The sequence below is a fragment of the Nicotiana sylvestris genome, chromosome 8 (assembly GCF_000393655.2).
Source record: "Nicotiana sylvestris chromosome 8, ASM39365v2, whole genome shotgun sequence".
In the NCBI taxonomy this organism is placed as follows: Eukaryota; Viridiplantae; Streptophyta; class Magnoliopsida; order Solanales; family Solanaceae; genus Nicotiana; species Nicotiana sylvestris.
The window spans coordinates 98,361,738-98,380,750 of NC_091064.1; the positions used below are offsets into that span (position 1 = coordinate 98,361,738).

At 40.3% G+C, this 19,013-nt stretch overlaps 1 protein-coding gene across 1 annotated transcript; it reads left to right on the forward strand.

The window, feature by feature from the left end:
- Window positions 1–7,609: 7,609 nt before the first annotated feature.
- LOC104228983 (NADP-dependent malic enzyme) lies at window positions 7,610–12,676 on the forward strand. Its single transcript, XM_009781546.2, has 19 exons — window positions 7,610–8,026; window positions 8,684–8,804; window positions 8,901–8,975; window positions 9,095–9,246; window positions 9,330–9,435; window positions 9,554–9,619; window positions 9,698–9,793; window positions 9,910–9,981; window positions 10,080–10,163; window positions 10,238–10,336; window positions 10,746–10,793; window positions 10,888–10,941; window positions 11,178–11,276; window positions 11,364–11,453; window positions 11,545–11,622; window positions 11,724–11,798; window positions 11,873–11,963; window positions 12,110–12,238; window positions 12,326–12,676. Exons 1-19 carry the CDS (start codon window positions 7,875–7,877, stop codon window positions 12,412–12,414), a joined length of 1,776 nt encoding a protein of 591 aa, XP_009779848.1. The 5' UTR covers window positions 7,610–7,874; the 3' UTR covers window positions 12,415–12,676.
- The last annotated feature ends 6,337 nt before the right edge of the window (window positions 12,677–19,013 follow it).

Genomic DNA, 19,013 nt, shown 5'->3' on the forward strand with positions numbered 1-19,013 from the left:
TGAAATCATTAGCAAATTCAAAATCTGTGTTCTTATAACCATTGCTTCTAAAAGCTATGAAGTTAAATCTCACAATCATTGTTTTCACTCTCTCTTCTTCTTACATCTTCTACATATGCTTCAAGGGGCCGTGTATTTTCTGCTTCTCCCCATGTTTACAATGGTAGAAAATTAAAAAGTAGAAGTCCACCATTGAAGATCATTCAAAGTTTTGCTTTCGAAAATAGGATTTTTGAGTTTTTTAGTTGTTTGGATTGGGTGTTGTTCCAATTGATTGAAAATATCAAAAGGAGTTCAAAATTTAAATTTAAAGTGATTTGGAGTAGATTTGAGCAAGATTTGAGTTAAATTTCAGAAAAAAACGTAAGGTAGAAAACGAAGTCAGTTTTTTTGTATAATCTTGTATAATAGTGTATATACACACCTTTTACACTATTATACACTTTTATACACCTTTATACAAGCATCTATAAACGAACTTCTTCCATGATTTTCAGTTACAATTCTTGTTCAAAACCAGTCCAAATCTCCATTAAATGACTTCAAAATTTATATACAACCTCCTTATATTATTTCTAACAAGTCTAAATAACACCCCACTCTAAATTTCTCACAAAATCAAATTCAAAATTTAAACCCACATATTTTAGCTTGTTAAAAATCTAATTTTCACCACTCAAATAGATTTGGTTTGTTGAAATAATATTTGAGTCACAGTTACTGATTCAAAAATTAACTTAAAAGCTTGAGCAATCTTTTTTAAAAATTAAATAGTAATTTCGAGAATTTATTGGAGTTGAATGTTGGGTATTAGCCTATTATTTGTGGGCTAGTTAGATATAAATTGAAATATGGGTTATAAAGTTGAAAAGTAGGGAGCCCAATTATTGTTATGTGAAATTTTTCCATTTGTTTTCTACTTGTATCGTCATTCTTTCGTAATGCCTATTCTCTCATCCTTCAGCCTTTATGCCATGCGCGTAGTTTTTGGATAACACATGGTATTCGTTCTGTCCTTCTTTGACCCTTCAATTCATACACTATGATATGATCTAAATTGATTTTATTTTTAAAAGCAAATGCAACAATTATGTAGTTATAGTCAGAGGCAGACATGAGATTATTAGAATATGGATGTACCATCACTAACGAAAGGAGAAAAAAAAAGTATCAAGTGAGAATTGATCCTATTTCTTTGGATAAATAAATCAGCATTTAATCAAGTGCATCAGTTAACTTTTTTTTAGAGGATGGGAGCTAGTAGATAATATTAGATCAATTCTAGTAAATGGCGAGACCATGGTTCACGTGCATCATAATTTGGACTACAAATCAGCCCCTATTTATAGTATAGTCAAAAGACTATGTAACAACCCGATGGCTTGTTTTGTGTATTTGAGTCTTGTTCCCCTATTTGATGCTTTCTATATGCGTGTTTGTTATTTTGTGACTTGCGGGGATGGTTAGTTTGGTTTCGAGAATGTTTGTGAGTGAATTCGAACATTTAGTTCCATTGTTGGAAGCTTAAGTTGTAAGAGTTGACCAACATTTGACTTTTGAATAGACGACATCGGAATGGTAATTTGATGGTTTCAATAGGTTCGTATGGACCTTTTGAACTTAGGCGTATGTCTGGACTTGAATTTGGAGATTCCTAGGATGTTTTGGTTCTATTTGTCGAAAGTTGGCAATTAGAAGGTTTGAAGAGTTTATAGGTTTGATCAGGAGTTGACGATGATATTGGACTCGAATTGTTATTTTGGTACTTGGAATAGGTTCATTCAGTAATTTAGAACTTGTGTATGAAGTTTGGTTGGAATCCGTAATGTTCAGGTATGATGCAGACATGTTCGGCTAAGTTGGAAGTTTGGACGGCGTCTAGGGGGTTCAGATGTGATTCGAATTGATCCCAGATTATTTTGTTGTATATTGGCAGTACTGGTTCTTGTGGGTCGTACCTTTGGAGTTTTTGCACAAGTGCGAGGTCGTAGAAGTGGCCCAGGTAGTGCATCCGTGCAATCGCAGAAGCGAAGAAGAGTGCAAAGAAGTGGAATGTGGCCTGGGCTTGGGAGTCAGCAGGTGTAGACATAGTTGCGCATAAGCACTGTCACGGGCTGCTTTCCAGACACGCCCCACGACCCCTTGGCCGCGCCCCATGGAGGCCTAGCAAGCTTCACAATGCCTAGCGCCATGGTCGGCCCCGTGGTCTTGGCTGCGCCAAGTGACAAGCGCGCATGCGCCTCTGTCGCCCCACCGATGCCTCTCGCCAGCGCCCAGGGCTGGCCAATGACAACAGCGTCGGGCGCCCTGACAATGTCGCGCGCGCAGATCCTGATGCCTTGCCAGCGCCCAGCTGCAGGCCCATTCCAGCAGCGCCTCGCGCACAGACCCTGATGCCAAGCACCAGCGTCCAGCCTCAGGCCAACACAGCAAGTGTCGCGCGCGCCCACAGCAACGCGCGCGCAGACCCTGACCCGCAAGACAAAGTTGTTGCCATCAGACTTAGTTCTACATTGTAATAAACTAAGTCCTTTTCATTGTAATTATAAGCTAGTTTACATCATTTTCATTCAGTGTGCTTCTACAGCTTTATTAGGACTAGTCATGTAATGTTGGTTTATTTTTTTAAGCATTATTAAGGGGGACCAAACAATCAAACATTTTCAAGCAAGCAATTTTCTTGTACTGGTGTCTCCCCCCCTCGACACCGCATCTTTTGTAATCAGCATTTCAGTTATCAATAAAATCATCATCATCATTCAAATCCCAATTCTCTCTCAGCTTCCGCAATTGCTCGTGACATTGGTTTTCCCGCACGACACTGACAATCTAGTCTAGCATGCGGAGGGGACCTCATTGGCGTACAACAACCGCACTGACATCGGTTGCTTAGCCTTACGTTGCCCTTCCAAAGAACATCAGGAAGGTGTTGCGTAACAGTTGGTATCAGAGCCTAGGCTCGACATCAGACGAGGGAACACATTTGCCATAATCACCATTTCTGACCATGGTGAATATAGGGAGCGTCTAGCATCCCTAGAAGAGACGGTTGACCGATTATGACCCATCGTGGATACGGTGCCTGATCAAAACAACAACCTAGTGCAAAGGTTGGATGACCTGGACCGCCGAATGCGGCAGGCAGAAAATGACATTGCAAACATCAATTGTGACTCTGACGATGACCGACAAACGGCAGCCATCGAAACTGCCAATATTCATGGCAAATTTGAGGACCTCCAACAGGAGCATGCCGACGATTTAGCCCATCGGCAACAAGGGGCAGACAGACTAACTGCCATGCAGCAAACCATAGACGACTTGACAGACAAGCTCAATGTTGTCAATGCTGCCCTACAGAGCCTACTTCGAGGAGGCGACAACCACATCTGGGGTGCAGCAAACCTCACCCCCATTCCACAAAAGCTTAAGATACCGGAGCCAAAGCCATACGACGGATTCCGGGATGCTAAAAAAGTGGAAAACTTCATCTTCGACATCGAACAATACTTCGATGCCGTGGGCCATTTGGAAGAATCCAAAAATGTAGCGACTGCTGCCATATATCTTCAGGGCGATGCCAAACTTTGGTGGCGGGTCAAATACGAAGCCATCAAGGCCAGTAAAGATACTCTCCAGACATGGGATGAATTAAAGGTAGCCATACGCCTGCAGTTCTTCCCCGAAAATGTGGAATACAATGCAAGGAGAAAGCTACGGGAACTCCACCACACCAAATCAGTGCAGGAGTACGTGTGCGAATTCTCCGCACTCATGCTAAACATACGCGACATAGGGGACAAAGACAAACTCTTCGCATTCATAGAAGGTTTGAAACCTCATGCCTGTATGGAACTACAGAGACAACGGGTAGACACTCTGCCCAAGGCCATTCAAGCTGCAGAATGCCTTGGCGATTATCATTTGGGAACTCAGAACGACAGGCCCCAGCCATCTGTCCGAGGGGGATTCAACGGGAACCATCCCAGCAATGGTGGCCCAAGCAAAAGTGGGGGAGATCAGAGTGCATCCAAAACTAAGACTCCTCCCTCCAGCAGCAACCGTGCTGCATCCATCAACAACAATCAGGGGAGAAAGCCCCCCTCAGAATGCCATCATAGCGGCGGGGCACATTGGAACAATGAATGCCCAAACATAAAGGTCAATGCTCATCAGATCGTCGAGGATGAGTCAGACGCATCAGACACATCAGAAGAAGACCAGGTAGGCGCCTTCAATGCAATTGTTGGCTCTATCCCGCATGCCTTAGCGAGGACAAGTGCATGTCCTCCTAAGAAAATCTCAGTCCCAATCACCAATAAAGGGAAGGAAAAGATGGACGAGAGACCTCCTAAACAAGCGAGGACCCTAATGTTCGTCGAATTGAAAGTGAACGGCAATCCCCTTCATGCATTGATAGACACGGGTGCCACCCACAACTACTTGTCGTCAACTCAAGTAGAGCGCCTGGGTCTTGTTGTGCAAAAGAGCAAAGGCCGCGTCAAGGCTATCAACTCACCACCCTAGACATTGGGTGGAACAACTACAAATGTCCCAGTGAAGCTTGGCCCATACAAAGGAAGCATCGACCTGCGCATCGCAATCATAGATGACTTCGACAGCATAGTGGGTTTGGAGTTCATGAGGCAAACCAACACCATACCGGTGCCATATGCCAACATGCTCCTGATGATGGGAGGAAACGGGGCCAAGCCCTGCACCATACCATGCTTTCCCATAAAGATGGCCACTGAAAACATCTCGGCCATGCAGTTGGAGAAGGTAGTCAACAGACATGAACCCCTGGTTCCCGCTACCCTTCGAACAACAATCAGCCATCATGTCATCGGCCTCAAAAGACTAGTGACGCTCCTTAGCGTGTAAAGACTTTTCAGCTATGCCACAAGGACAAGTCAGATCACTCATCATAGACGGGACCCTTGCAGCCATTACATGTCCCACAGAGACTATGGGAAAGTGTTTCCCTCAGATTCATCACGGGATTGCCCCAAGTCGGTAATCTTGCATCCATCATGGTTGTCATAGATCAGTTTTCAAACTATGCAACCTTCATAGCAGCCCCGCAGAACATCTTAGCAGAAGATACAGCTCGACTTTTCTTCTCGCACATTGTCAAACATTGGGGCCTGCCCAAAGACATTGTTAGTAGGCGCGACTCACGCTTCACTAGCAACTTTTGGACCCATCTCTTCAGGTGCTTTGGGTCAACATTGAGTCACAACTCAGACATCCATCCACCATCGGATGGCCAGACAGACCGGTTCGATGACATGCTGGAGGAATATCTCCGCAACTTTGCAACCGGATCACAGAAGCATTGGGTGAAGCTCCTGGATGCTGCTCAACTGTGTTTCAATTCTCAAAAGAGCCATCATACAAACAAAAGCCCTTTTGAAATTGTTACCGGACAGCAACCGCTTCTCCCGCAAACGGTGAATGCATCAACCATGCCGAAATCTCCTCGAGATGCCAACTTCTCGAGCGAATGGGAGCGCAACATGGGGATAATGCGGAGCTATCTCGTCAAAGCCCAAGAGCGGGCAAAAAGATTCAACGAACAAAATCTTTGCTTTGCCCAACATCAAACAGGGGACAAAGTAATGCTATGCATCCTAAAGCGGTACTTGTTTACAGAGAGGACCCATGACCCTCGCCTGCAACAAAAATACATCGGGCCCCTGCCCATTGAAAAATACATTGGGAAGTCCACATACCAGGTGAAAACTCCATCCTGGTGGAAGATCCATCCAGTCTTCCATGTCAGCCGCATGAAATTATTGTGTCGCTACAACAACAAGCTCACAGAACAGAGGGGCGCAGACCTCCCATCCAACAACCACCAGAATCATCATCATCATCATCATCATCATCATAAGGCTCCGAGGACGACGCCAACTCAGGTGGGAGAGAATGTCATGGGTTGCTTTCCAGACACGCCCCATGACCCCTTGGCCGCGCCCCATGGCGGCCTAGCAAGCCTCACAATGCCTAGCGCCATGGTCGGCCCCGTGGTCTTGGCTGCGCTAAGTGACAAGCGCGCATGCGCCTCTATCACCCCACCGATGCCTCTCGCCAGCGCCCAAGGGCTGGCCAATGACAACAGCGCCGCGCGCCCTGACAATGCCGCCCGCGCAGATCCTGATGCCTTGCCAGCGCCCAGCTGCAGGCCCATTCCAGCAGCGCCTCGCGCACAGACCCTGATGCCAAGCACCATCGCCCAGCCTCATGCCAACACAGCAAGTGTCGCGCGCGCAGACCCTGACCCGCAAGACAAAGTTGCTTCCATCAGACTTAGTTCTACATTGTAATAAACTAAGTCCTTTTCATTGTAATTATAGGCTAGTTTACATAATTTTCATTCAGTGTGCTTCTACAACTTTATTAGGACTAGTCATGTAATGTTGGTTTATTTTTTTAAGCATTATTAAGGGGGACCAAACAATCAAACATTTTCAACCAAGCAATTTTCTGTACTGGTGTCTCTCCCCCTCGACACCGCATCTTTTGTAATCAACATTTCAGTCATCAATAAAATCATCATCATCATTCAAAACCCAATTCTCTCTCAGCTTCCGCAATTGCTCGTGACATTGGTTTTCCCGTACGACACTGACAATCTAGTCTAGCATGCGGAGGGGACCTCATTGGCGGACATCAACCGCACTGACATCGGTTGTTTAGCCTTACGTTGCCCTTCTAAAGAACATCAGGAAGGCGTTGCGTAACAGCACTTGTGCACATGCAAGGGGTGAGCACTGTTCCTCAGAAGCGGACAATGTTGCACAGAAGAGATTGACGTCGGGGTGTAAGGGGTTAGGGTTGGGGTTGGGGTTGGGTTAAGGGTTTTGGGGGGTTGGGGTTGGGGTAGTGGGGGTTAGAGGGTGGTGGTAGGGAGTAGGATGGGGAAAGTTGAAAAAGAATTTTGAAAAATATTTTTTCTTCGTTTTAGTGGTGAAGTAATTGGAGGAAAATGTGTGCAGCAGAAAAATATTTTCCAAAATATTTAACCTAATCAAACATAAAATATTTTGAAAAATATCTTTAAAAAAAATATTTCCTTCATACCTAACACACCCGAAAACATGAGAAAAGGAAATACCTAAAATATTTTCTTCGTACGTGAATTTCATTTGAAAAAAGAGTTAAAATGGTATGAGCAAAAATATTATTTTGAAAATTCTTAGAAAACCCAAAGTTGCTATTCTTTGGTGCGCATTAGGTAACATGCGCACTTTATAATAATTCACAAATCATATAAAAAATATAAATTGTACTCGATAAGTCCGATGCAACAAGCTCTGACCGGGAGGCTGCCAGTGAGAAGGGAAAACCAGCCATCCAACCAGCTTAGTCAACCTTGCGGGCAATCAACGCAGCCGTAATTAAAGACACACCCGTATATAGATATATACTACTATGTTTTGTTTCACATTATATGACACAGTTATTTGAAAAGATAAAATTCTATTTTATTTAATTTGAATTCAAACAGACAATTAGAAAATTAGACCATGCAAGTCTGGAAGAGAGAGTATATACTAGTATGTAACAATAACTATTTAACATATTATTCCAAATTATGTTGAATGTTGAAAAAGATACGTTCGAGTCGTCAATGGTCAAAAGTTCCACATATATACGGTTCAATATAGAAGGTAGGGTCAAGCTAATTGCAATTTGACATTTGACTATTGCTAAAAGTAAGAATTAGTCTTCTAGAAGGATATACTGTTTCACTTTCACACAGCGGTAGTTGTGCGTATATAGGCGGCACTAGCTGAAAGCGTTGCAGAAGGTGCGAGTGTATTACTATTTGTGTGAATTGTGAAAGAAGAAAAGTAAAACAGAAAATCATGGAGAGCGCGTTGAAGGAGCAGAGGGGAGGAGAATCGGTGCTTGACCTGTCACCGAGAGCAACACCGGCGGGTGGTGTCGAGGATGTCTACGGTGAGGATTGCGCCACCGAGGACCAGCTTATCACTCCCTGGACTATCGCCGTTTCTAGGTACTCACTCTAACATTTTGACTGAACTCTCTCTGATACTTTCCAGTTCGAGTTTCATCATTCTTTTGTTGTTTCACTTTTTTTTTTGAGGCAACTCCGGAATGTTCAGTCACTGGCTTTAATTTGACTCACTATTAATTTATTACTCCTATTTTATGGTAATTCATTTCTGTTTTAGTTTTTCAGACGCTACTGATCTTCGATAATGATGCAAGTTTGTCCTCTCTGTTGATCATTTGTGCTGGATTGCTACTTGTCCTGTTTATATGTTTGATTCTAATGTTAGAAAGACTATATTTTACTTGAAAATTTGCTGACGTTAAGTTATATTTTTTGTGCTTAGTGGGTTTTCTGAATATGTAGATAGATATAATTATGCTGTCAAGCAAAGTATCTTTTAGATATGTACTTTAGCTCCTTTTCATATTCAATTAACATCTTAACATCCATGAATCTTTCCGCAATTTTGATGCATTTATAGCTGGATGAAGTAAGATTTACTCCAGATTAACTGGTGACAAGATGTTCTTGAATCAGTAAGACTTGCAATATGCAGGAAGGCTATTTTCTGAATTATGTGAAGGGTTGTGTTTACTGATCGTTAAAGTGCCGCTGTAAATCTGAATGTGTGTTTACCCGTTTGACTTGTAATACCAGTGGCTACAACTTGTTGAGGGACCCACGTTACAACAAAGGGCTTGCCTTCACTGAGAGAGAAAGAGATGCTCATTACTTGCGAGGCCTTCTGCCTCCTGTGATTTCCACACAGGAGCTTCAGGTAGATAAAGTTACTAAAGTCTCAAATTTTGTGATATATGTGTCCGTGTGCGTGTGATCTAGGGACTTTAATAATGTCTTGTGTTATGTCAATTAGGAGAAAAAAATTATGCAGTCTCTTCGCCAGTATGATGTCCCTCTGCACAAATATGTCGCCATGATGGAATTAGAGGTATCATTTGAAATGTGTGTTGTTCTGATTTTCATCTGAAACCAGGAAAGGAAACATAGTTGTATGGCCAATACCAGCTATCTTCACTTCACTCTTATTTTTCTGGTTGTAATTTGCAGGAAAGAAATGAAAGGTTGTTTTACAAGCTTCTTATCGATAATGTAGAAGAGTTACTTCCAATTGTCTATACTCCAACTGTTGGTGAGGCGTGCCAAAAATATGGAAGCATTTTTAAGCGTCCTCAGGGTCTATACATCAGCTTGAAAGAAAAGTATGGAATTTGCGGGTTAAAGTTGTATTTACTGCTTCCACATGAAAGTAAATTCAACTGAAATATGAATAATTTGTTTGCAGGGGAAGGATCCTTGAGGTATTGAAGAACTGGCCTGAAAGATCAATACAGGTTATTGTTGTGACTGATGGAGAAAGAATTTTGGGACTTGGGGACCTCGGCTGCCAGGTGATACCCTCATTTTATTTAAGTCCTTTTGTTTCCCCAACTACCTCCTCCCCCCTGCCTTTTCTTTTTCCTTCCCACTATGCAATCCTCATATGACATTCATTATAAAACGTCACAGGGAATGGGGATACCAGTTGGGAAGTTGGCTCTGTATACTGCACTTGGAGGAGTCAGACCTTCAGCGGTAATATTATCATATCCTTGATTCTGTGCCATCTTATCCATGAACATTTGCAGTCAATCAATTTGCTTGAATGTGCAGTGCTTGCCAATAACCATTGACGTTGGGACAAATAATGAGCAGTTACTGAAAGATGAATTCTACATTGGTCTCAGACAAAAGAGAGCAACTGGGCAGGTGAACTTGAGCACCACTCCAGATTGTCAGCCGTTAGCCTTTGTAGATTATCAAGTACATAGAACTCTGAATATTTACTGAAGCAGCTTTTGCTACAATCTTTCCCCTCCTTTCAGGAATACTATGACTTCCTACATGAGTTCATGTCAGCTGTAAAGCAAAATTATGGTGAAAAAATTCTCGTACAGGTAAATAATTCGAAACTTATCCAACACCGCATCATGAATGGTTCATCACCTTTTTGCCATGTAAAGCCTGAACCTGAAGTTTATAATTTTATCCTCAGTTTGAGGATTTTGCAAACCACAACGCTTTTGAGCTGTTGGCTAAATATGGTACCACTCATTTGGTCTTCAATGATGATATACAGGTATGCTATATGTCGCATGGCTATTCTCATGAAGTTGTTATGTTCATTTCTGATCATTGATCCTACTATTGCAGGGGACAGCTTCTGTGGTGCTTGCAGGGCTTATTGCATCCCTTAAGCTACTTGGAGGCTCATTAGCTGATCATACATTCTTGTTCCTCGGAGCAGGAGAAGTTAGTTTCTATCTTTTTAATAAATTTGTCGTGCCTTCTACTTGGGTTGTTTTTGCTGAACAAGATTTACAAACTAAATGGTGTAAAAAAAGTTTTCAACTAACAGGTTCCATGATGATTTAAAGGGGAACAGCTTTCCGCTACACCCCTCTTGTTCAATGCTTCAGGCTCCTTTTAGATTAAAGTTGTTTATGTTTTAGATGATAATCTTTAAATCTTTCTCAACTCCTTTTCTTATCAACTTTACACAAAGGAAATTAAGATGCGGGTGTCATCATAATTGGATTCTGGTTCTGCTTGTTTAACTGTCAAAGTTGCAATGCATGTATCGTGAACTATTAAAAAGGATCTCAAAGCCAAATGGCAGCTACATTAATTTGCAGTCATTTTAATCTCTTCATGATTGCAGGCTGGGACTGGTATTGCAGAACTCATAGCACTTGAAATTTCAAAGAAGGTACCAGATTGGGTTATTTGTACAGACTGTAGAACGAAGATTTGCTCAAGTTCAATAAATTGCCCGTAATAAATTTCTATATTGTTGCCTGCAGACAAAATGTCCCGTGGAGGAGACACGAAAAAAGATCTGGCTTGTGGATTCAAAGGTAGAAAAATATTCGATCTACAATCAGTCTCTGAAGAGCCAGTCCCTCTTTTGTTTTCATCTTATATTTTATTTGTCATAGATGTGGAAATCGGTTCTTCTATGTACATAATCCGGCTAGCTAAGTGATCATGTACAGGGTCCCTCTTCTGTTTTCATCTTATATTTTATTTGTCATAGATGTGGAAATCGGTTCTTCTATGTACATAATCCGGCTAGCTGAGTGATCATGTACAGGGTCTTATTGTTAGTGGTCGCAAGGAAACACTTCAATCTTTCAAGAAGCCTTGGGCTCATGAACACGAACCTGTTAACAATCTGCTAGATGCTGTTAAGGTATGATGACATCCCCACTGTGGATTTCCATCTTGAAAACTCGTTTTCTATGATTTATTAACTCTCATCGCTTCAAAACTTATTTAGACCATTAAGCCAACCGTCTTAATTGGGACATCTGGAGTTGGAAGAACATTTACAAAGGAAGTTATTGAGGCCATGGCCTCCACAAATGAGGTAATCCATTTACCTGCTTCATCTCTTTTCACCCAGCAATATTTTTTTATTTTTTATTTCTTGAGCTAACAGAACAATAAATAATTTCCAGAGACCTCTTATTATGGCTCTCTCAAACCCAACCTCACAAGCTGAATGTACAGCTGAAGAAGCTTATACTTGGAGTGAGGTACGAAGTATCAATGAGAGGAAATTTGTATCCAGTTATAGTTGTGCTCGATTTAGCTACATTCATGGCGCTGACTGGCTTGTCAATTTCTTTTTTGAAAGGGTCGCGCTGTTTTTGCCAGTGGAAGTCCATTCCCTTCTTTTGAATACAATGGCAAACTCAACATTCCTGGCCAGGTTTTGTTTATGCATATGTTATAGTCAGTTCAAAATGGAATGGTTCCTGATTTTATTCTCTCCTTGCGCTACAGGCAAACAACTGTTACATATTCCCTGGATTTGGTTTTGGGTTGGTCATGTCTGGTACAATCCGTGTGCATGATGACATGCTTTTAGCAGCTTGTAAGTACAACAACAAAGTGATGATTTTCTGTCGGGGGTTCTTTAGCTGAAGTCTTCATATCTTCTCAATTCGGTGCCATAACATTCAGCACTACTATGAGGCAAACAGCATGTTTAAGAACTAATTCATAATTTCTATGAAACAGCGGAAGCTTTGGCTGCTCAAGTAACTGAGGAACATTTTGCCAAGGGGATGATATACCCTCCTTTTGCTGATATCAGAAAGATCTCAGCTCACATAGCTGCTAGTGTTGCTACTAAAGCGTATGAACTTGGTGAGTATATTTCTTTTCCTTTTTTCTTGTTTTGTTTAACATAACATTAAACAATTTGGTTTATGAATTGGATCAATTGTACCCCAGGTGTGGCAACACGTCTCCCTCGACCTGCAAATTTGGTGAAGTATGCTGAGAGTTGCATGTATACTCCTAATTACCGAAGCTACAGGTGAATTGATCATTTCACAGGCGGTGATCTTGTATGCACCAGAGACTTAATAGTCCATTTGTACCTTCCTTTCTTGTAAGCTTTTGTTGTGTCATATATTTGTAATTAGGTGTGTTTGGCATGCTGCCGAAGTAGTTTTGTTTAATAATCCAAAGTGCTATAATAATCATACGGGTTTTAATGTCAGTTCATTACATGCTAATGCACTATATCGATGTATCTATCATTCTGAAAAGAAAAAAAAGATTGTACCTTTCATTTTTTAATATGCTTAAATGAGATAAGTTTCGTTGGGTCTTTTCCCTTGAGGATGATGCTAACTGCTAACTAAGCCTTGGATATATCCATTGGAGTGAACCGTGTGCGAGATATTGTATGGTCGACCTTGTCCTGGCTTTGACATTGTGCACGAAGTTGGCTACGATCTCAAGATCCCAGTAACGTATATATGTAAATCATCACATATACCCGCCCGTCAGATCTGGTCTCGGTATTAATTATTTTAGCTGCACACGAAATAAAATGCATATCCATGCTATTAAAATTGGTTCCAAGATCCAACAATGCGGTAAAGTGATCTATTCCAAAGTGCTTTTGCACAACCTCAAATGTTAAATATTATCTATTAAACTCATTTTCTTTCTTTCGTAACAACAAAATCATTTAACTATGCTTATCACATTCAAAAGGTCATTCAGCTAGATTTCTCAGACTTTTAATCGCAAAATACCTATTTTACCCTCTAAACTATCAACCTTAATCTTCTTTTTATTTTTTAGCCTTTTAATATTATATTTTTCTCTTTTTTTAATCTATAATATGGACTAACCTTAGAATAAATAAATTTTACTTATAAATTAAAAAATAAAAATAGTATTTAAGCATATATAATGTTGGAATAATAAAATATTGAGCATAGTAGAAAGTTAATTGGAACAATTAGTTCGTAATAATAATTTTGATATAACAATAAATACTCAAAAATTTATTTGCACAATTGAGAACGAAAGAAAATAAATTTTTTAAAATATATATTCCATGCACGTACTAAAGAAAATAATTATTTGAAATGAAGGTATTTTGGTAATATACATTATATATTCTTCATAATTATGCTCAATTATATTATTATTCCAATATTATATATGCTAGAAAAATAATTTTTTGTTTTTTATTTTTAAATAAAATTTATTTGTTCTAAGGTAAGTCCATAATGTTGATTAAAAAGAGAAAAATCATAATATTTAAAAAGTAAAAAAGAAGAAGATAGAAATTGTTAATATGGAGGGTAAAATAGGTATTTGACAATCAAAAGTCTGAGAAATCTGGTTGAGTGACCTTCTGAGTGCTATAGGCATAGTTAAGTGACTTTCTGTTACAAACGAAAGAAAAATGACTTTACAAGATAATTTTGAATAGTTGAATGACCATTTAAGTAATGGACTCCTATAATATCCTTTTATAACAGTCATTCACTATAAAAGTCTAGTTTCTTTAAAAATCGATCTTTTATGTTATATTTTACCTCTCTATAACAGTTTTCCACCTATAATAATAACAACAACTATCTTTATGACAGTACGCTCTTTGTAAAATTATCCCTCTATAACATCGATGTAGATTCTCTAAAGTTATTACTAATAATAATTCTAAAGATTTTAATCAAATATTTTATGGCTTTAATACACAATCTATAATAACAATATTTCATTTTGTTATGATAGCAGTGAACACTTTTCTAATGTTGAATCCACAGTCTAGAGTATTTTTTTCCCCCAAATGGATGTTAGCCTCAAAAAACTAATAAAGTTTCACTATGGAAAAATATCATCGCGTGATTGAACAAGTGAAGTTAACTTTAGATAACTAAACTAAGACATTTTATTGCAAGTGGATGCAGTGTTTACTATTTATAGATATCATTTTGTTTTTATTCATAAGATATACACATGATATATTTTTTATAGGACAAATGCCAAAAGATATTTAAAAGATCTATTCATATTTTTTGAAGATATATGCATCATACATTTTTTATTTGAAGATCTGCACATAATATATTATAAATACCAATAATATTTAAACATAATCTATTCATACCTTTTGAAGATATGCACATCATATATATATTTTTTTAAGAGATTTGCATGTGAATTTTTTGTATGTTTGAACATTAGAGTGAATTTCTCTTTGTGCATAGTTAACAAAATTTGAAGAACTCACTGGTTGTCTGTTCGAAGTTTCTAGTTGTCAATTAACAACTTTTTCAATATATCATTGGTGCTTTCTTCTACTTTCTATTGTGGTGGCCTTTGAGGCTGATTGTAGCTCCCTTGAGGTCTGTATTGGTTTTGAGTGTCCTGATTTCCACCCCATTAGAAATTCAGGTGATTCCTCCAGTTGAGATTATAGGTGTTCTCGTATTGTGTATTTTGGTTTATTGGACCTCTATTCTATTGGTCCACATAATAAATTGATTCTGGATTTACCGGACATTGGTCAGTCGTGTGACCTAATCCACAAATTTTACAACATACGACCATCCTCTAAACCTACTGCATCTGATGCCCTTGATCCATTGCCATCTTAGCCATTTGGTTGGTTAGTTTAGAAATTTCTGCTCGCATGACTAACATCTCATCCAGTTCAAGTGCACTTGTTGCTTTCTGTTTTATCATCCTTCTTCTTTCACCCTCACCTTATCAGTTATGATTGTTTGCGGTGAAATTGTTCAGTAGTGTCACGACCCAATTCTATTAAAGTCTGTGATGGCGCCCAGTGCCTACGCTAGGCAAGCCAACAGTGAACTAACCACGTGATTTTTCTTTTAAATAGATTTTCAAGTAATTAAACTTTCCTTAATTTAAAAGATTTAAGAAATAATAGATTTAGAATAGATAAGACGAAAGCATCTGAGTGCAATCATAACCATAGAATATGACATGTGTGCAAAATTTGAGGTCAATTGGACGTAGTTTGATAGGTTTCGGGATCGGTTGTCGAAATTTGAAGTTTCAAGTTCATTAACTTTGAATTGGAGCGTGCTTTGTGTTTTTAGCATTGTTTGATATGATTGGAAGGCTCAACTAAGTTCGTATGATGTTTTAGGACTTGTTGGCATGTTTGGTTGATGTCCTGGGGGCCTCGGGTGGATTCCGAGTGGTTAATGGACTAGTTTTTGGATTTGAAAGATTGCAGAATTTGTTGATGTTCAGTTGTGGTTTTCTCTTATGCGATCGCGTAAGAGGAGACGCGATCACGTAAGAGGAGAAGCGATCGCGTAAGCTAGTTTGTGGACAATGGCATTTTACCCCATGCGTTTGCGAGTTAAGGGACGTGATCGCAGAGGTTGGTCAGGCTGCGCATTGAAAACGCGTGGGCTAGGCCGCGTTCGCACAGAGGAAGTGAAGAAGCAGTGGAGTTCAAGCGTTGTTCTTTGCGGTCACGTGAGGACGGACGTGATCGTGTAGGTGTGAGAAGCCAGTGGTTCGCGATCGTGTAAGGTGTCGCGTTCGTGTAGCAAGTTTTGTGGACGGATGGAATTTTGTTCTACGCGATCGCATGAGATGTTCCGTGATCGCGTAGTGTGAGCACCTGGCAGAATATAAACTTTCAAAAACGAGGGTTAGCCATTTTTATCAAAACTTGAGTTTGGGAGCTCGGAATTGGACGAGATTTTGAGAAATTTTTAGAGGCATCAATTGGGTAACGATTCTTCACTTGATTTTGGTTATATCCCACTAATCTATCATTAGTTCCACCTTTTAATTTCAGATTTGGGTTGAAAATTTGGGAAAAATGGGAAGAAGTTCTTCAACTAAGATTTTGGGTTTTGTTTGGATTTTTGATATCAGATTTGGATAATTTTGGTACGAGTGAACTCGTGAGTGAATAAGTGTTCATATTTTGTAACTTTTACCCGATTCTGAGACATGGGCCCGGGGAGGCTTTTTGGGGCGATTTTCTAATTTTTTGATTAAGCCTTGATTTTATTAGTTAGATTAGTTTCTTCTAGTTATATTTATGATATGTAATTGCTTTTGGCTATATTTGGTCCATTCGAAGTCAGATATTCGTGGGAAAGGCATTGTTACGGGTTGATTTGAGCTTGGTTCGAGCTAAATATCTTGCCTAACCTTATGTAGGAGAAATCCCCTTAGGATTTGGTGTTGTCATGATATGTGAGCGCAGTGTATGCGAGGTGACGAGTGCGTACACAGGTTATTTGTTAAAGAACCTGCTTTTTTTACTGAGTAATAACTTGTTTATATCTTATTTGAGTATACTAGCATGTGTAGTTATCCCGTCAGCCTAGAATAGCTCACGTGTCTTAATTGCTTATCTAAACTATTTACAACATGTTTATTGGATTTCTTCTTCTTTGCTCTACTTATACTTAGTCTAAATTGTAGGTTTCTTGCTGTAACTGTTATCATCATTTTGTTTGAGCTGGGTATTTACTTTGGGACTATGAGACGGTATCCCGAGAGATCTCCCTGCATGTTTACTTTTGAGACTATGAGGCGGTACCTCGGGAATTCTCCCTGCACATTAATTACTTTTGAGACTACGAGGCAGTACCTCGGGAGTTCTCCTTGCATATTTATTTCAAAACTACGAGATGGTATCTAGGGAGTTTCACTACTGTTTAACCCGTGTGTTGTACTATTATTTGTTGCATTCCTTTCATTAAATTCTAGTCTAATATTATATTGTATATCACCTGTCTTATTTATTTTTTACTCGTGGGCCTGACCTGACCTTGTCATTACTCAACCGAGGTTAGGCTTGACACTTATTGGGTACCATTGTGGTGTACTCATGCTACTTTTTTGCACAAGTTTTCATGTGCAGATCCAGGTACATCATTCCAACCTCGCTATTAGTTGTGCACATGCTGCTGTTACGGAGACTTCAAGGTATATCTACCGCGTCCGTAGACTTAGGAGTCCCCCTCTATCTTTTTGTGTAGTTCTTCCTCTACTACTTCTAAACACTGATGTATAGAACAATTAGTAATTTCTTAGAAACTTGTGAGTTATGATGTTCTGGTTCTTGGGAAAATACTGTATGTATTTTTGAGAGTTGTTATTGAATATGCCGAGCGACATTTCTATCAATCATTTTCATTACTGTTACTATTAATGGTTTATATTATGTTTTCATTTTTGTTGTTATTTCGCAAATATTAGGCTTACCTAGTCATAGAGACTAGGTACCATCGCGACCTCTCACGGAGAGGAGAGTGGTTCGTGACAAGTTGGTATCCGAGCTCTAGGTTCATAAATGTCGTGATTCATAAGACGGTTATTTAGATTCTCGTGGATCGGTACAGAGTCGTCTGTACTTATATTCGGGAGGCTATGGAATTGTTAGGAAAGTTACACTTCTTTTGATTCCTTGACGTGCGAAGATTTGTTGACTTCAGAAATTCTAAACTTCTGTATTCTATTCTCTCATAGATGGTGAGGACACATACAGGCGAATCTGATGACCAGACACCCGTGCCCCCTGCTAGAGCTTCTAGAGGGGGGGGGGGTAGAGGCCGAGGACATCCACGCGGTGCAGCCAGAGCATCCGCACGAGCTACTTTAAAGGATCCCCCAGTAGCTCCAGCTTGAGGGCCGACACCTGAGGTACCTATTGCTGCACCAGCCCTCCAGGAGACTTTAGCCCAGTTTCTGAGCATGTTCAGCACCTTAGCTCAGGATGGATTGATTCCACTTGCTCTTGCCACATCTTAGGCCGGGGGAGGAGCACAGACTCCCTCCCCCATACCCTAGAGCCGCGGGTTCCGGTCGACGAGGCTCTAGAGATTATACCGATACAGCCGATAGTCCAAACTCCCGAGGCTAGTGCAACAACTTTTGAGGCAGAGCATCTCAGACTGGAGAGGTACAAGAAGTACCACCCTTCTACATTTAGTGGATTGGCAACAGATGATGCTCAGGGTTTTCAAGAGGAGTGTCATTGTATCCTTCGCACCATGGGTGTAACAGAGTTGAGTGAAGTTTCTTTTGCTATATTCCAGCTTAGAGGAACAACTTATCAGTGGTGGCGTGCTTATGAGTTGGACAGTCCGACTAAGGCAGCTTCAGTTACATGGACTCAGTTCTCGAATATGTTTTTGAGGTAGTATGTTCCCTAGATCCTCAGAGATGCATGGCGCGCCGTGTTTAGGTAGTTGCACCAGGGTGATATGAATGTGTCAGAGTATGCAGTTTGTTTTAGTGATTTGACTAGACATGCACCGACCTTGGTTTCTATAGTTCGAGAGAGGGTCCGTCGGCTTATCGAGGGGCTCCATCCCAGCACCAGGACTATCATGGCCTGGGAGTTAGAGATGGATATCTCGTATCAGCAGGTTGTGAGTATTGCTAGGAGAGTTAAGGGCATGATTGCTCGGGATAGGGAGGAGAGAGAGGCCAAGAGGTCTCGAAAGACCGATTCTTATTCGGGTGCTCATGCCCCAGCTACAGTTCGACATGGTAGGGGCTATGTCAGTCGCTCCGTTCATTCAGCTCTTCTAGCCACCAATAGTATTCTGGCTAATCCTAGGCCCCAGGAGCCTTATTATGCATTGCCAGTATCAAGTGTGCCTCC